Source organism: Carya illinoinensis, chromosome 10 (genome assembly GCF_018687715.1).
Source record: "Carya illinoinensis cultivar Pawnee chromosome 10, C.illinoinensisPawnee_v1, whole genome shotgun sequence".
Classification (NCBI taxonomy): domain Eukaryota; kingdom Viridiplantae; phylum Streptophyta; class Magnoliopsida; order Fagales; family Juglandaceae; genus Carya; species Carya illinoinensis.
The window spans coordinates 30,408,945-30,421,903 of record NC_056761.1 but is presented as its reverse complement, the minus strand read 5'-3'; the positions used below and the strand labels follow the sequence as shown (position 1 = coordinate 30,421,903).

The window sequence follows — 12,959 nt, the reverse complement described above, 5'->3', positions numbered from 1 at the left end:
CTTCAATATGGCCCTATTAGCAAAGCAAGCATGGAGGATTATGAATGAAAAGTCTTCTCTTCTCCATAGAATTTACAAATCCAAGTACTTCCCCAATTCGAGCATTCAACAAGCACAGTTGGGGAATGCCCCATCATATGCATGGAGAGGGATATGGGAATCTACAAGACTATTAGTAAAGGGGTGCAGGTGGCAAGTGGGGGATGGAGAGTCCATAAACATCTAGACTGATATTTGGCTGCCAGGGCAGAACCAAATCCCCTTAGGCTAAGGTCAAGACTACAGGAGCAGTTGCCAACAAGTTGTACAATTGATTGATGGGGAGACAGGTTGCTGGGATGCTGAGATAGTTAGGAGAACTCTTCCTCCAAGAGAATCTTCAAAAGTCCTAAGGATGCCCCTAGGTCCTTCACCTAGAGAGGATAAGCTCATATGGCACTATGAAAGCTCAGGAGAATACACAGTGAGGAGTGCTTATAAGCTGTTCTGGTCTATAAAGAACCACAGGGCAGAAGGGAGTTGCTCAAACTATCAGGAACTTTTAGGTTTTTGGAAGCAGCTATGGACAATGCCAATACCACACAGGGTTAGGGTCTTCTCATGGAGAGCATGCAAGCATGGACTGCCCACGTTGCAAAACCTGAGGGTCAGGAAGGTTGTTTCTGAGGACACTTGCAAGTTCTGCCATGAGGGAAGTGAAGACACAAGCCATGCTCTGATCTGTTGTCCTTCCATTTTACCCCTATGGAAGACTTTGTTTGGTTTTTTGTTTCAGGAAGGAAACCAGCAAGGGTTTATGGAGGTAGCCATGAGAGTGAAAAAAGAAGGGCAGCCAAGGGACCTAGAGAAATTCTTTCTCATGGCCTGGTCTTTCTGGTATAGAAGGAACCAGTTCTACTTTGAAGAACATGTTCAACATCCACAACAGTCTGTAGATCATGCCTTGTCCATGCTTAAGGAGTCTCAAGAAGCCCAAGTCAGTAATAAGCAGAACATGGTAAGGGATATGAAGTGGAAACACCCCCCCTATAGGAGTCCTAAAAATCAATACAGATGGAGCTATGTTTCAGGGATGCTGCAGCACGGGTGTGGAAGTTATTTTGAGAGATGAGAAGGGAAAAGTAATTCTGGTTGTGTGTCACAAAGAACCAGAGTTCTCTGATCCTATGGAAGTGGAGCTTCTTGCCATTTTGAGGGGTCTACAGCTGTGTATCCCGTTGGGTATCAATGAATTGATTGTGGAAACCGATTCAATGCTCAGTGTAAGAGCCTTAACAACAGAAGGGGAGTCCATGTCTCCCCATGGTAACCTGATCTACTCCATCCTCAGCCTTTCAAGACAGCTACCTAAAGTGATATTCCAACATGTTGGCAGAGAACACAATGCAACAGCTGATGGTCTAGCAAAACTAACAAGATTTGTAGAGGATTTAACAGTTTGGTGGGAATCAATTCCCAAGTGTATTTACCAAATTGTTTGGCATGAGGCTAGCTTGTAATTCTCTAGATGACTCTTTTCAATGAATGAGAGTTGTTATAAAAAAAAACAAACAAAAAAAAAGATCCCCATCAAAATGACTTGTATATTATTCTCATCTCGAATTAGATTCCAAAGCTAGTGATGCAAAATAGAGTAATAAATTAGTATTCAAAGCTGGATTGCGGATTTCCAATGGTGGAACCTTTGATATTCCTCTATTGGACAAAATTCAGTGTTTTGTTTTTTATGTTGGCTCGATTTGGTGATCCAAACAATGGGTGTAATTTGTATTCTAACCTGCATTTGAATTATGAACATTAATGAGAAAATCTTTATGATAAAATCTTTAGGATTTAGTCAAGAAAAATAGATAATCCATCTTTAGATCATCATGATTCATGACCAAGATTCCATGACTCAAAGTCATCGCAGACCACTCCAGAAATTTCGTTAGCACGGCCAGCTAAGCTAGCCTCCCTTTCCTTCAAGTTGTGGTTACATCATTGAACTTGCAGTTCACAGCATTCACAGTTTGCATAGCAGCACGTTTATGCATAGCAGCACGTTTAGAGTGGGCCAATCTCGAGCAGCAAACAACTCTTTTCCATGTTTTGCATTCTGCAATGAGAGCTTTGTCACTTCACCAGCCAAATTCTTCAACTCTACAGCAGCAGCAGAGGCCAATTCTTTGGCATAAGAAGCTTCTTCCGCCAATTTCTGGTTCTGAACACGTAAAACCACTCTTCTCCTCCGGAAGCTGAACATGTTCCAGCTTTAGTTTCTCATTCTCACTTTCCTGTCCAAACAAACGAAGTGACTGCGTGTGTTTGTGCACTCATAAGTGACTGCGTGGATAGTTTAGTCTTTTAAGATCTCAAAATAATAATATGAAATATCATATCCTTCCACGAAATTCAGCTCAATTAACACACCCTCTTCCATCATAGGAATGAAATGGATGGGGTGGTCACAGGTCCAAGACCCACTAGATGTAATGTAACTTACCAACAAAGAAAATGAAATATTAGACTCAAGCAAGTAAGCAGATGATGCAGGCAGCTAATCGTTCCTGTTAAGTTGGCATAAATACTTAAAAGGCAACAGAGGTTATTCAATTACATTCAGAGTGTTTACCAGTGTTAAATATGGCGTGGCTTCAGCTACTCAACAGATTGAAAGTATTTGATCCAACATGATGGTGCTCTGCCATTATCGCGTGCAAATTAAAAGCTCAGTAAAGAAAACCTTTATCGGTGACTCATGCTATATGAGAAGGACAAAATATAATGTAGATAGCAGGAATAACCGGTAAAATACCTTCCCCAGCAGCAATAAAAGAAAGTGCATGCCCAGGAGATAAACTTCTTCCTTTATACCCTCAACATAGGTTCCCTGATATATAACTTCTAGATGGGATCAACATATGAAATTCAGCAAGTCAAGAAAAAGAAATAAGACCTTTTGAGAAAACATAAGTGGGAAACCTGGGCATCTTCTCTAACGTGCAAATCCTGACATGTTGGATCAAGCAAGTCGTTTATCACCGGAAATCACTTACAGAAATGAATGGCACCGCAAATCACATAACTTTCACTTTAGAAAAATCACGTTCCTAACCAGTCACTCCAATCAAACGATGCGTATTGATTCCAAGTGGAAAAAAATGCCAAACTCGAAAAGAAATAAAGAATCATGATTATAGAAGAAAATCATAACTGTAACACTTACAATGGAGATTGAACAAAAATAAGACCAAATAAATTCAAATCTAAAATTTAAAAATAAAATGATATACCGCATCTCAAAGTGGTAACTCATCTCAGAGCTACTGACCTCGTTATGGATTTCAAGAGATGGCATACAAAGTAAGAACTCTCTTCCTGGAGTCTGAAAAGAGAATCCAGTTAGACATCCGTGCATAAATGATTGGTTAGAGAAGTGTAAAAATAAATCTGTGACACGAAGGAGAAGTCGAATTACTGAATAATGAATATCAACCACTAATAAAGAATAATGCTTCCAGGGCCCCACAGAGTCATCAAGTAACCATGAAGAACACACATAAGTATATCCAATTCTAAAAAGATGAAATCTCACATGGGTGGAAGGGAAGTGCAGCTATGAATAACTGTAGAACACCGTCATTCAATTATTTATGCTATATTGAAAACTGTAGTCCTGACATACGTGCAAATCACTACAATGAACCTATATTTCAAGGACAATAAAGAAACCAATACAAGGGGGAAATGCTCTGTAGAAAACAATGATGACAAGAAGGATTGGAGAAAGGGAGTAAAACACGTAAAGAATGGCACTGATTAGATGAACAGTTGAATACTTCCACATCTTGGATAATGCTGAAAACATCCTTTATTGCCAGTGTTATAATACCCGGAGAATTGTGATCTCCCCGTGCAAGTCATATAAGATAAATGTCAAAAGCAACAACTGAAAATCAGCCTATATTGCAGGGTACTGTTTGGTAATCGGTGCTGTGAACATACTAAGAGTGAAAATATAAGTCGCACACTATTGAAAAAAAAAAAAAAAAAAAAAAAGTAACTTCACCACCGTGTCATGTGGCAGGAGCATACAGCTATATCACTAGATAAGATCTAAGCATGTGACATTTGAGCATACTTTAAAGCATGCTATACACAGACCTACATATTAAAGAAGAAGATCTTCCAATTCCATTTTTCTTTTAAACATTACTCAGGCTAGATCCTCATCCTATGACTTCTAATATTCCATCAAAGGGATCCTGGTGGAGTAATATTAATTTTCTTCATATTGAGCAGCAGACCAGCAAAAGAACTCTGGCGGTTAACATCTGTATGCAGTTAACTCAAGTGAATTGAAAGAGGAGGAGGATAAGGCGGACGAGGAGTACGGTGTCGAGGGCTTGCGGTGCGAGAATGGCCACCGGCTCCGTGCACGGAAGGACGAGACCACAGAGTCGAATCACTAAGCCGGTGACTCGAACAAAGAAATACAAACGCTAAAGTACCAGAAGCGGAAGCAGAAGCAGTAGCTGCAGTAGAAGAAGAAGAAGAGCCTAGGTAGAGTGTGTTAGAGGTCAAAATTTTTAACCCATAACTAATTATTGCTTAAGTAGGTCACGCCTACGTAATTAATCAAATATGCACTACTTGAAGAAGAAGAAGAAAGTGTCACAGAATGTTTTTATTTATTATTTTTCATTTGACTTGCTCGTTCTGTTTGGAGGGACCATCCCAACCGAAGGGCCCTAGAACATATAAGGGCATGAGACCATCCCAACCGAAGGGCCCTAAAACATACAAGGAGGCCCGTAGTACAATAAAAGCCAAGAAACCCAAAGGATGGGCCCAGGGGCCATAGAGGGATAGTTAAGAAGAGTTTGAAGAGAGATATGCATGGCACCACCTTTAACGGAAGGATAAAAATAACATGAAGTGACGCAATTACTCAAAATCTTAAGTAGTGATCCGTTCCGATAAATTCTGAATGAGATATGTACAGCAAACAAAACTATATATACAGGGAACTTTTGATAATTAGGAATAACTTGAATACAATTACCTCTTCACTAACTTAAGCATCAGAGTGTTTGTAGGAAAAGCTGCCTCAAGTTTCATCAAGTGAATTGCGGCCACATAGTGGAAGATCGGAAGTGAGACATGTCCTTAACATTGTCTTTTGGTGTATTGCTTGCTTGAACTACATTTAAACTATTTGTATGCATGTGAAAAACAAAAACAGAGTACTTTTCTACATTTTAAACATTCTCTACACGCTCCATCATTCAGCTTTAGTGTCTACTCTCCGTCGCTTTCCTCGAGCTCCTATATATCAATAACAACATTAGTCGAAGAACTTCAAAGAACAAAAAAAAACAACTCAGCAATTAGAAAGTAATGCATAATGAAGATATAACAGACTGGTAGATGATGCTGCATGCAATTTCTTCTCCATTAATTCCGTTATCATCCAATTGCCGCTTGGCCCTCCACCATTTTCCACCCAAACTAGGGTTTCAATAACTCCAAAATACTTCCGTCGTGTGTCAAATGCCTTTGAAATATAGAAGATTTCCACGACCCATCTTTTGCCCATCTATCAATTCCATTATTCATCCTATGTAAGGGAGTGATAATGTACCAATTCCCATTGTTATGATCAAAACAATATCTAAAATTTTTTAAACAAAAAGACAATGAATCAGTATATGTATTAATGAAAAAAAAATTCAAGAAAGTTTTAAAGAATAATATATATCTTGCATTAATGTAAAATGCTAGATGCATACTTGTAACGATACGTGTCCATTTCTGTAATGAATCTAGTACAAAGTGGCTCCCCGGCTTTGCTAGGCACCAAGTACTCTTGTATTGGTTGCTTATATGTGGCTTGAAAAGGATCAACATGATCAAAGACGTGATCATTATCAGGGATATCTGGATCCTTTGTATTTATCACGCACTCAGCCTAATCAAGGATGCAGTCCTCAATATGATCAAAGATGTGATTGTTGTTAATGTCTAGATCCTATATATTTAGTATGCATTCAGCATCCTCCAGTAGCATGGTTATATAAATCTGAAATTTAGAAGGGAAAAAAAAAAAGGAAATTAAGCACAACCATTATTGTCAAAAAAATTATAAAATAATTCATGTATTTGGGGAAAAAAAGTATAGACCTAAGGTATCACTGCTAGAAAAAATCAAGTATCGATAAACCTCTATAGATAGAAGAGAAAGTAGTAAAAAGAAAATAAATGAAAGTCATCTTAGGTTTGTAGAGATAATGAAATAAACAAAAGAAACCAAATAATCGAAAAGTATATTCTTCATTATCTAGGAGCAAAGAAAAACAAACCATTTATAAGCCCATAAAGAATATTTATTATAAAAAACAAATAACAATAAAAAAGAAGAGACGACAAATAATAGCAGTAAAGAACAATTTGGCAAAGTTAAGTCAAACATGACTTTTAAAGGAACAAAATGAAAGAAAAAATAGAAAATATAAAGAATGAAATTATGAACTTGGAGTTTTATTGGAGTATCACATAAATCAAATTAGAAAAATGTGCATAGATTTATCTAGTAAACCACAAGAAATTGAGAAAAATAAGAGAATCAAGAATGGGACATCCCAAGTAGAAGATCTTGCGAATTAAGTTTTGATATTGCAATAAAGGCTATATAACAGGCAAAAAATAAATTTACTGTCTGAATTGACCAGCACCAGTCATCCAATGACACACTAAAAGTCACTGAATAAAAATCAAGAATGTACCTAATGTATTAGTACTAGGGAAAATCAAGTATAAATAAGCCTATGAAAGCAGAAGATAAGGTATTAAAAAGAAAATAAATGAAAGCCATTCAGGTTTGCAGAGATAATGAAATAAACAAAAGAAACAAAATAATCGAACATTGTATTCTTCATTATCTAGGACCACAGGTAAAAAAAAAAACCCATTTTGACCCATAAAGACAACTTTTTATAAAGAAATAATAATAATAAAACAGAAGAAACGACGAATAGTAGTTAAGAACCATTTGGCAAAGTTAAGTCAAACATAAATTTTTAAGAAACTAAACGAAAGAAAAAGTTGAAAATAAATAGAAAATGTAAAGAATGAAAACATGAACACAGGGTTTTATTTGAGTAACACAGAAATCAAATTAGAAAAATCTGCATAGATTAATATGGTAAACCACAAGAAATTGAGCAAAATCAGAGAATCAAGAATGGGGCATCCAAAAAAATCTTGCTAATTGTGTTTTGATATCACGATAAAGGCTATATGACAGGCAAAAAACAAATTTACTGTGCGCGTTGATTTGCACAGATCATCTAATGACACAAGAAATCACAGAATAAAAATCAAGAATGTACCTAATATATCAATAGTAGGAAAAATCAAGTATAGATAAGCCTTTGTAAGCAGAAGATAAGGTATTAAAAAGAAAATAAATGAAAGCCATTTAGGTTTGCATCGATAATGAAATAAACAAAAGAAACCAAATAATCAAACGTTGTATTCTTCATTATCTAGGACAAAAAAAAAAAAAAGAACCATTTAGACCCATAAGGACAATTTTTTATAAAAACAAAATGATAATTGACCGGTGCAAAACTGCAAGTGCACAGTATCGTAGTTTTATAGTAAAGTAATAAGAAGAGTATCGTCCTCAGGGATTGGTACCTTACGTTTGCCAAATACCAAAATTTTACTAAACTTGATTTTATCTAGAGGAATCACTAAGATTTTTGTAGTTGCAATTTAAACTAAAATCGACTCAAAGAGAAATATGCAAAGGAAATAAAGCTGATGTTCGAAGATCAACTTAATGGGGATGAAAAATTCTAGGAAATCAATTTCACCTAATTCTTCACTATGCTTTTCTCATCCAGCTAACTTAATTTAAATCTCTTTTGTCTATTAGCAAATCTCTAAATCATCCAAAAGCCTCTTTCGATAGTCAATTGGAATTGACTCTTGGTTATCAATTCACACAAGAATATGCAAATTCAATAATCAAGGACGCAATAAGACCAAAGATTTAATTACTACATAGGTTCATACAAGTCTTTCGATCTCTATACTTACCTATGTTGAAATATCCAAGATCTACCCTATGATTCCCTCTTTCGATAGCAAATCACAAGATTAATTATCATCTAATCAATGGCCAGTTAGTTAGAAGCAATAAACTCAGAATAAATCAGATAAACGAATAGAGAATTGCATTAAATTAGCATAGACAAACAAGCATAGTTTGGAAATAGGTTACATCGTTTTCCTAGAATAAAGTAAATTTAGCTCATGCTAGAAATGGAATTCAACATAAACGAATTCACCATAATTGTTCTGAAAAGATTGGAAGAAAATAAACACTAAAAAATCCTCCTTGCAGCCGCAAATCGTCTTCAAAAGCTCAAGGGAACGATTCAACGCTTTTCTCCCATCCGTGCTCGTGTATGATTCCAACGTACGTGCAATAATTGGAATTCTCTCTCCAAAACAGATGATTTGAATCCCTTTAGCTATGTTTTTCTGTCCCAAGAAGTGTTCTCCAGTCAAAAGTCACGGCCCTAGAGTGAAAAATTGCTTTTATATGGTGCGACGGCGGAAAACCTTAAATCTGTGAAAATACGATATTCGCTCTAGCGGGGTGTCGAGCGCGCATCGAGCGTTCGACTCTCCCTGATTTCACTCGAGCGTCCTATCGAGCGCACGTCAAGCGTTCGACTCTGCCTGATTTCGCTTGAGCGGCCAAAAGCCTCCGCTCGAGCGATCTTTGTTTTTCAGCAACCCGCTCGAGCTCCCTGTCAAGCGGCAGTCGAGCGTTTGAATCTACCTGAATTCGCTCGAGCGGCCAAAAGCCTCCGCTCGAGCGAACTTGTAAAATCTGCAATATGAAATTTTTGCAAGTCATCAAATACCCCCAAACTTACAACTTTGTTTGTCCTCAAACAAAAAGAAAAGCAAATGATAGTTTAAGCAATATCGACTCGACCCGAAAGAGAAGTATCATCACTCACCAAGCTTTTATGAATTTAGATTTCACCTCTAGTATCTTACTCTTTTAACATCAAAGATGGCAGGAAAATCAATCAAAAATTTTGCAATTTGTCAAGCAAGAGTTAGGCGTTTACTTCAACCTAAAGCTAAGACCTTGAGTGTGTGTGTGATATAGTCAATTTAACCTCAAACCACCTGCAAACTCAGATAAAAGTAGAACAACCAAAATCAGAAGAATTCTCTTAAAACTTAACCCCATAAGTCCAATTTTCAGAAATCCTCTCCACTAATGTAGTCAACACCAAAATCAGAGATCAAAAGGTATTTAATAAGGTTGTAATGATAGGCCACAGGGTGAGGGTTAAGAAAGAACTGGATATGGGAAATAAAATCAAACTGGAAAAATACTTAGTGAAAAGAACATTAAAAGAGAAACCCACATGATTCAAATCATAGCTCTTTCTTGGCAATATGCTCATACTTGTGGCATTATTATTGCTGTAATCACTGATGTAATACCAACAATTCCCTTAACACAATCTGAGGTAATTCACACTCCGCTTAGCAACTTTTTTTTTTTTTTTCAGTCACTTCCTTTCTTCTTTTCTTTTTTTCGGTCACTTCCTTTCTTCTTCTTTTTATTCTTCTTCTTTGATCAAACAAAGCAAACATAATACAGTTCATCATGAAACCAATTTTTCTCTTTTAAATGTAACTCTCCACCAAAGTATTTTCTCAAACTAAGGTAGATTCATTGTTTTTCAGGCTTAGAGCTGGCATGGTTTATGTAGTTCAAAGAATAAATAAAGGCTTATGAAGGCTTAAGGGGTTGACTATGGAAACACACCATGTAATGATGGCATGACATTTAGGACGGCTGGGAAAGCTTTTTGGTTATGCCAAAGAAATGCTAGATCATTTCTCTAATATTTGGTCTCAACTAGGATTTCGCCTCAAAGACCCATCAACGGATTCTAGAGCAAAGCAAAATCGAACATCCCTCTTTCAATTAATTCAACTTCTTCTCTTCATAAGCAAAATGGAATAAGAGAAAAACGACTATATGCTCAATTGTGTTCAAGGTCAAAGATTTAAACCAAAGTACCCACAAAACTTCACTTGACATAAAAGAAATTTTTGAAAATTTTTCTCAAAACTATCTACAATCACAAATTTCAGAGTCATAGAGAATTCAATCTTACTCCAATGCATGCTTGGTAAGAGAATCAAACAACCCATCAACAACCCAAGACTTAAAAAACAAGAGGATCAAATGATTATAGGAGTTTACACCCCCAAACTTAAACTAAACAATGTCCTCATAATGATGCAAAAGTAAAAAGGATTGAAGAAATAAAGGAACTTCCCTGGTTTCATGGTGAACCTTCAGCGGATTAGAATTTTTCAGCTCTTTATTCATGCTAAATAAACCTGCATCAAAAACCAATTTATTAAAACTTAAATAAATAAAGATAATAAAATAAATGAAAGAATGAAAGATAGATCTATGGGTTGCCTCCTATAAGCGCTTGTTTTAAAGTCTACAGCCAGACTTTTCAATCATCATCAATTAGGATCTCCAAGAGGAATAAATGCATAGTTCCTCTCCATTGGCTCTCCATAGTAGTGCTTCAATCTCTGACCATTAACTCTGAAAATATTCCCAGTCTTGTCCTTCAAATCTACTGCTCCAAAAGAGAAAACTTCATGAATTGTATAAGGACCCGTCCATCTTAATTTCAACTTTCCTGGAAAGAGTTTTTGAGTCGTGAATTGAAGAGTAAAATTTGTTGTCCTGGAGCAAACTCTCGCCTAAGAATCTGTTTGTCATGCCACTTCTTCATCTTTTCTTTATAGATCTTTGCATTTTCATATGCATCATTCCGGAACTCTTCCATCTCATTCAATTGAAGAAGTCGCTTTTCACCTATTGCCTTCAAATCAAAATTAAACTTTTTTACAGCCCAATAAGCTCTATGCTCCAACTCTACAGGAAGATGACATGCCTTTCCAAACACTAATCGGTATGGAGACATCCCGATAGGTGTTTTAAAGGCTGTACGGTATGCCCACAAAGCATCATCAAGCTTCTTCGCCCAATCCTTTCTATTGATTTTGACCGTCTTCTCAAGGATGTTCTTGATCTCTCTATTTGAAATTTCAGCTTGACCATTAGTTTGAGGATGGTAAGCAAGTGCTATCTTGTGCTTCACACCATATTTAGAAAGAAGATTCTCAAACAACTTGTTGCAAAAGTGAGTCCCTTCATCACTAATAATAGCTCGTGGAGTGCCAAATCTTGTGAATATGTTCTTGTGCAGAAATTTGAGCACTACCTTTGCATCATTTGTTATTGTAGCAATTGCTTCTACCCATTTTGACACATAGTCAACTGCTAATAAGATATAAGCAAAACCAAAAGAAGAAGGAAAAGGCCCCATAAAATCTATTCCCCAAACATCAAACAACTCAACTTCCAAGATACCTTTCAGTGGTAACTCGTGACGCCTTGAAATATTTCCTATACGTTGGCACCGGTCACAAGTTTTCACCAAAGTGTAAGTATCACGAAAAATAGAAGGCCAATAGAACCCACTTTGAAGTACCTTAGCTGCTGTACGGGTGGCTCCAAAGTGTCCTCCATATGATGATAAATGGCAATAATGGAGGATGTCTTGCATCTCTTCTTCTGGCACACATCTTCTAATGATTTGATCAGGGCATCTTTTGAACAACAAAGGCTCATCCCACAGATAATAGTTCACATCATGCAAAAATTTCTTACGTTGATGGTAAGATCAGGTGTTAAAACTTTACAAGCTGGATAGTTAACAATATCAACATACCACGGAAGCTTGATCTCACATGCAAACAACTGCTCATCAGGGAATGCCTCTTGGACAACTGAATCTGGTCTTTCTTCCTCTTGCTCTAACCGAGAGAGATGGTCAGCCACTAAATTTTCACTTCCTTTCTTATCTCGAATCTCCAAGTCAAATTCTTGAAGAAGGAGGATCCAACGAATTAGCCTTGACTTAGCATCCTTCTTGCCAAACAAATAGCGAAGTGCTGCATGATCAGTGAACACTATCACCTTTGTCCCAATGAGGTAAGACCGAAATTTGTCACAAGCAAACACCACAGCAAGCATCTCCTTCTCAGTTGTCGTATAATTCAACTGAGCTTCATTCAATGTTCGGCTTGCATAATAGATGGCTCTAAACAGCTTGTCTCGCCTTTGCCCCAACACTGCTCCAATTGCAAAGTCACTTGCATCGCACATAACTTCAAAAGGTTGACTCCAATCAGGCACAATCACAATTGGTGCTGAAATTAGCTTCTCCTTGAGTGCATTAAAGGCCTGCAAACAAATAACATCAAAGTCAAATGCAGAATTTTTCTCAAGAAGATTACATAAAGGTTTAGAGAGTTAGAAAAATCCTTGATAAATCTTCTATAAAATCCCGCATGTCCCAGAAAACTTCTGATTCCTTTCACATTCTTTGGAGGTGGTAGTTTCTCTATGGTTGCAATTTTGGCTCAATCCACCTCAATTCCTTTAGATGACACTCTATGGCCTAGCACGATCCCTTCTTGAACCATGAAATGACACTTTTCCCAGTTCAGGACTAGATTTTTATCTTCACATCTCTGCAAAACAAGAGCTAAGTTATGCAAACAATGATCAAAAGATGTACCAAAAACTGAAAAGTCATCATGAATACTTCCATTATATCTTCCACCATGTCAGAAAAGATAGTCATCATGCAACGTTGAAATGTCGCAGGGGCGTTGCACAATCCAAAGGGCATCCTCCTAAAAGCAAATGTTCCATAGGGGCATGTGAATGTAGTTTTCTCTTGATCTTCAGGAGCTATAGCAATCTGATTATACCCCGAATAACCATCCAAAAAACAATAGTAGGAGTACTCAGCCAATCGATCCAACATCTGATC

General features: G+C 36.9%; 1 protein-coding gene and 1 long non-coding RNA gene across 3 annotated transcripts; one reads left to right on the top strand and one right to left on the bottom strand.

Annotated features, from left to right (window-relative positions):
• The first annotated feature begins 394 nt into the window (after positions 1 to 394).
• LOC122278629 lies at positions 395 to 1,499 on the top strand. The gene is made up of 3 exons (XM_043088808.1): positions 395 to 655; positions 776 to 997; positions 1,071 to 1,499. Exons 1-3 carry the CDS (start codon positions 395 to 397, stop codon positions 1,497 to 1,499), a joined length of 912 nt encoding a protein of 303 aa, XP_042944742.1.
• Positions 1,500 to 1,787: 288 nt separating this feature from the next.
• LOC122280099 lies at positions 1,788 to 3,426 on the bottom strand. Of its 2 annotated transcripts, XR_006229732.1 has the most exons (4): positions 2,965 to 3,426; positions 2,798 to 2,872; positions 2,615 to 2,683; positions 1,788 to 2,276 (listed from the first exon to the last, which is right to left on the bottom strand). It is a non-coding gene; the product is annotated as an uncharacterized LOC122280099 (long non-coding RNA). The 2 variants fall into 2 exon arrangements; XR_006229731.1 differs by having other exon boundaries at positions 2,798 to 3,426.
• Between the last annotated feature and the right edge of the window lie 9,533 nt (positions 3,427 to 12,959).

What these genes read in the sequence shown, in the direction of transcription:
- LOC122278629 (XM_043088808.1), top strand. Translation starts at nt 395, where the DNA reads ATGCCCCTAGGTCCTTCACCTAGAGAGGATAAGCTCATATGGCACTAT. An exon ending in AAAACCTGAGGGTCAGGAAG is followed by an intron (nt 656 to 775) that starts GTTGTTTCTGAG and finishes TTTTTGTTTCAG; the next exon opens with GAAGGAAACCAGCAAGGGTT. An exon ending in TCAGTAATAAGCAGAACATG is followed by an intron (nt 998 to 1,070) that starts GTAAGGGATATG and finishes GCTATGTTTCAG; the next exon opens with GGATGCTGCAGCACGGGTGT.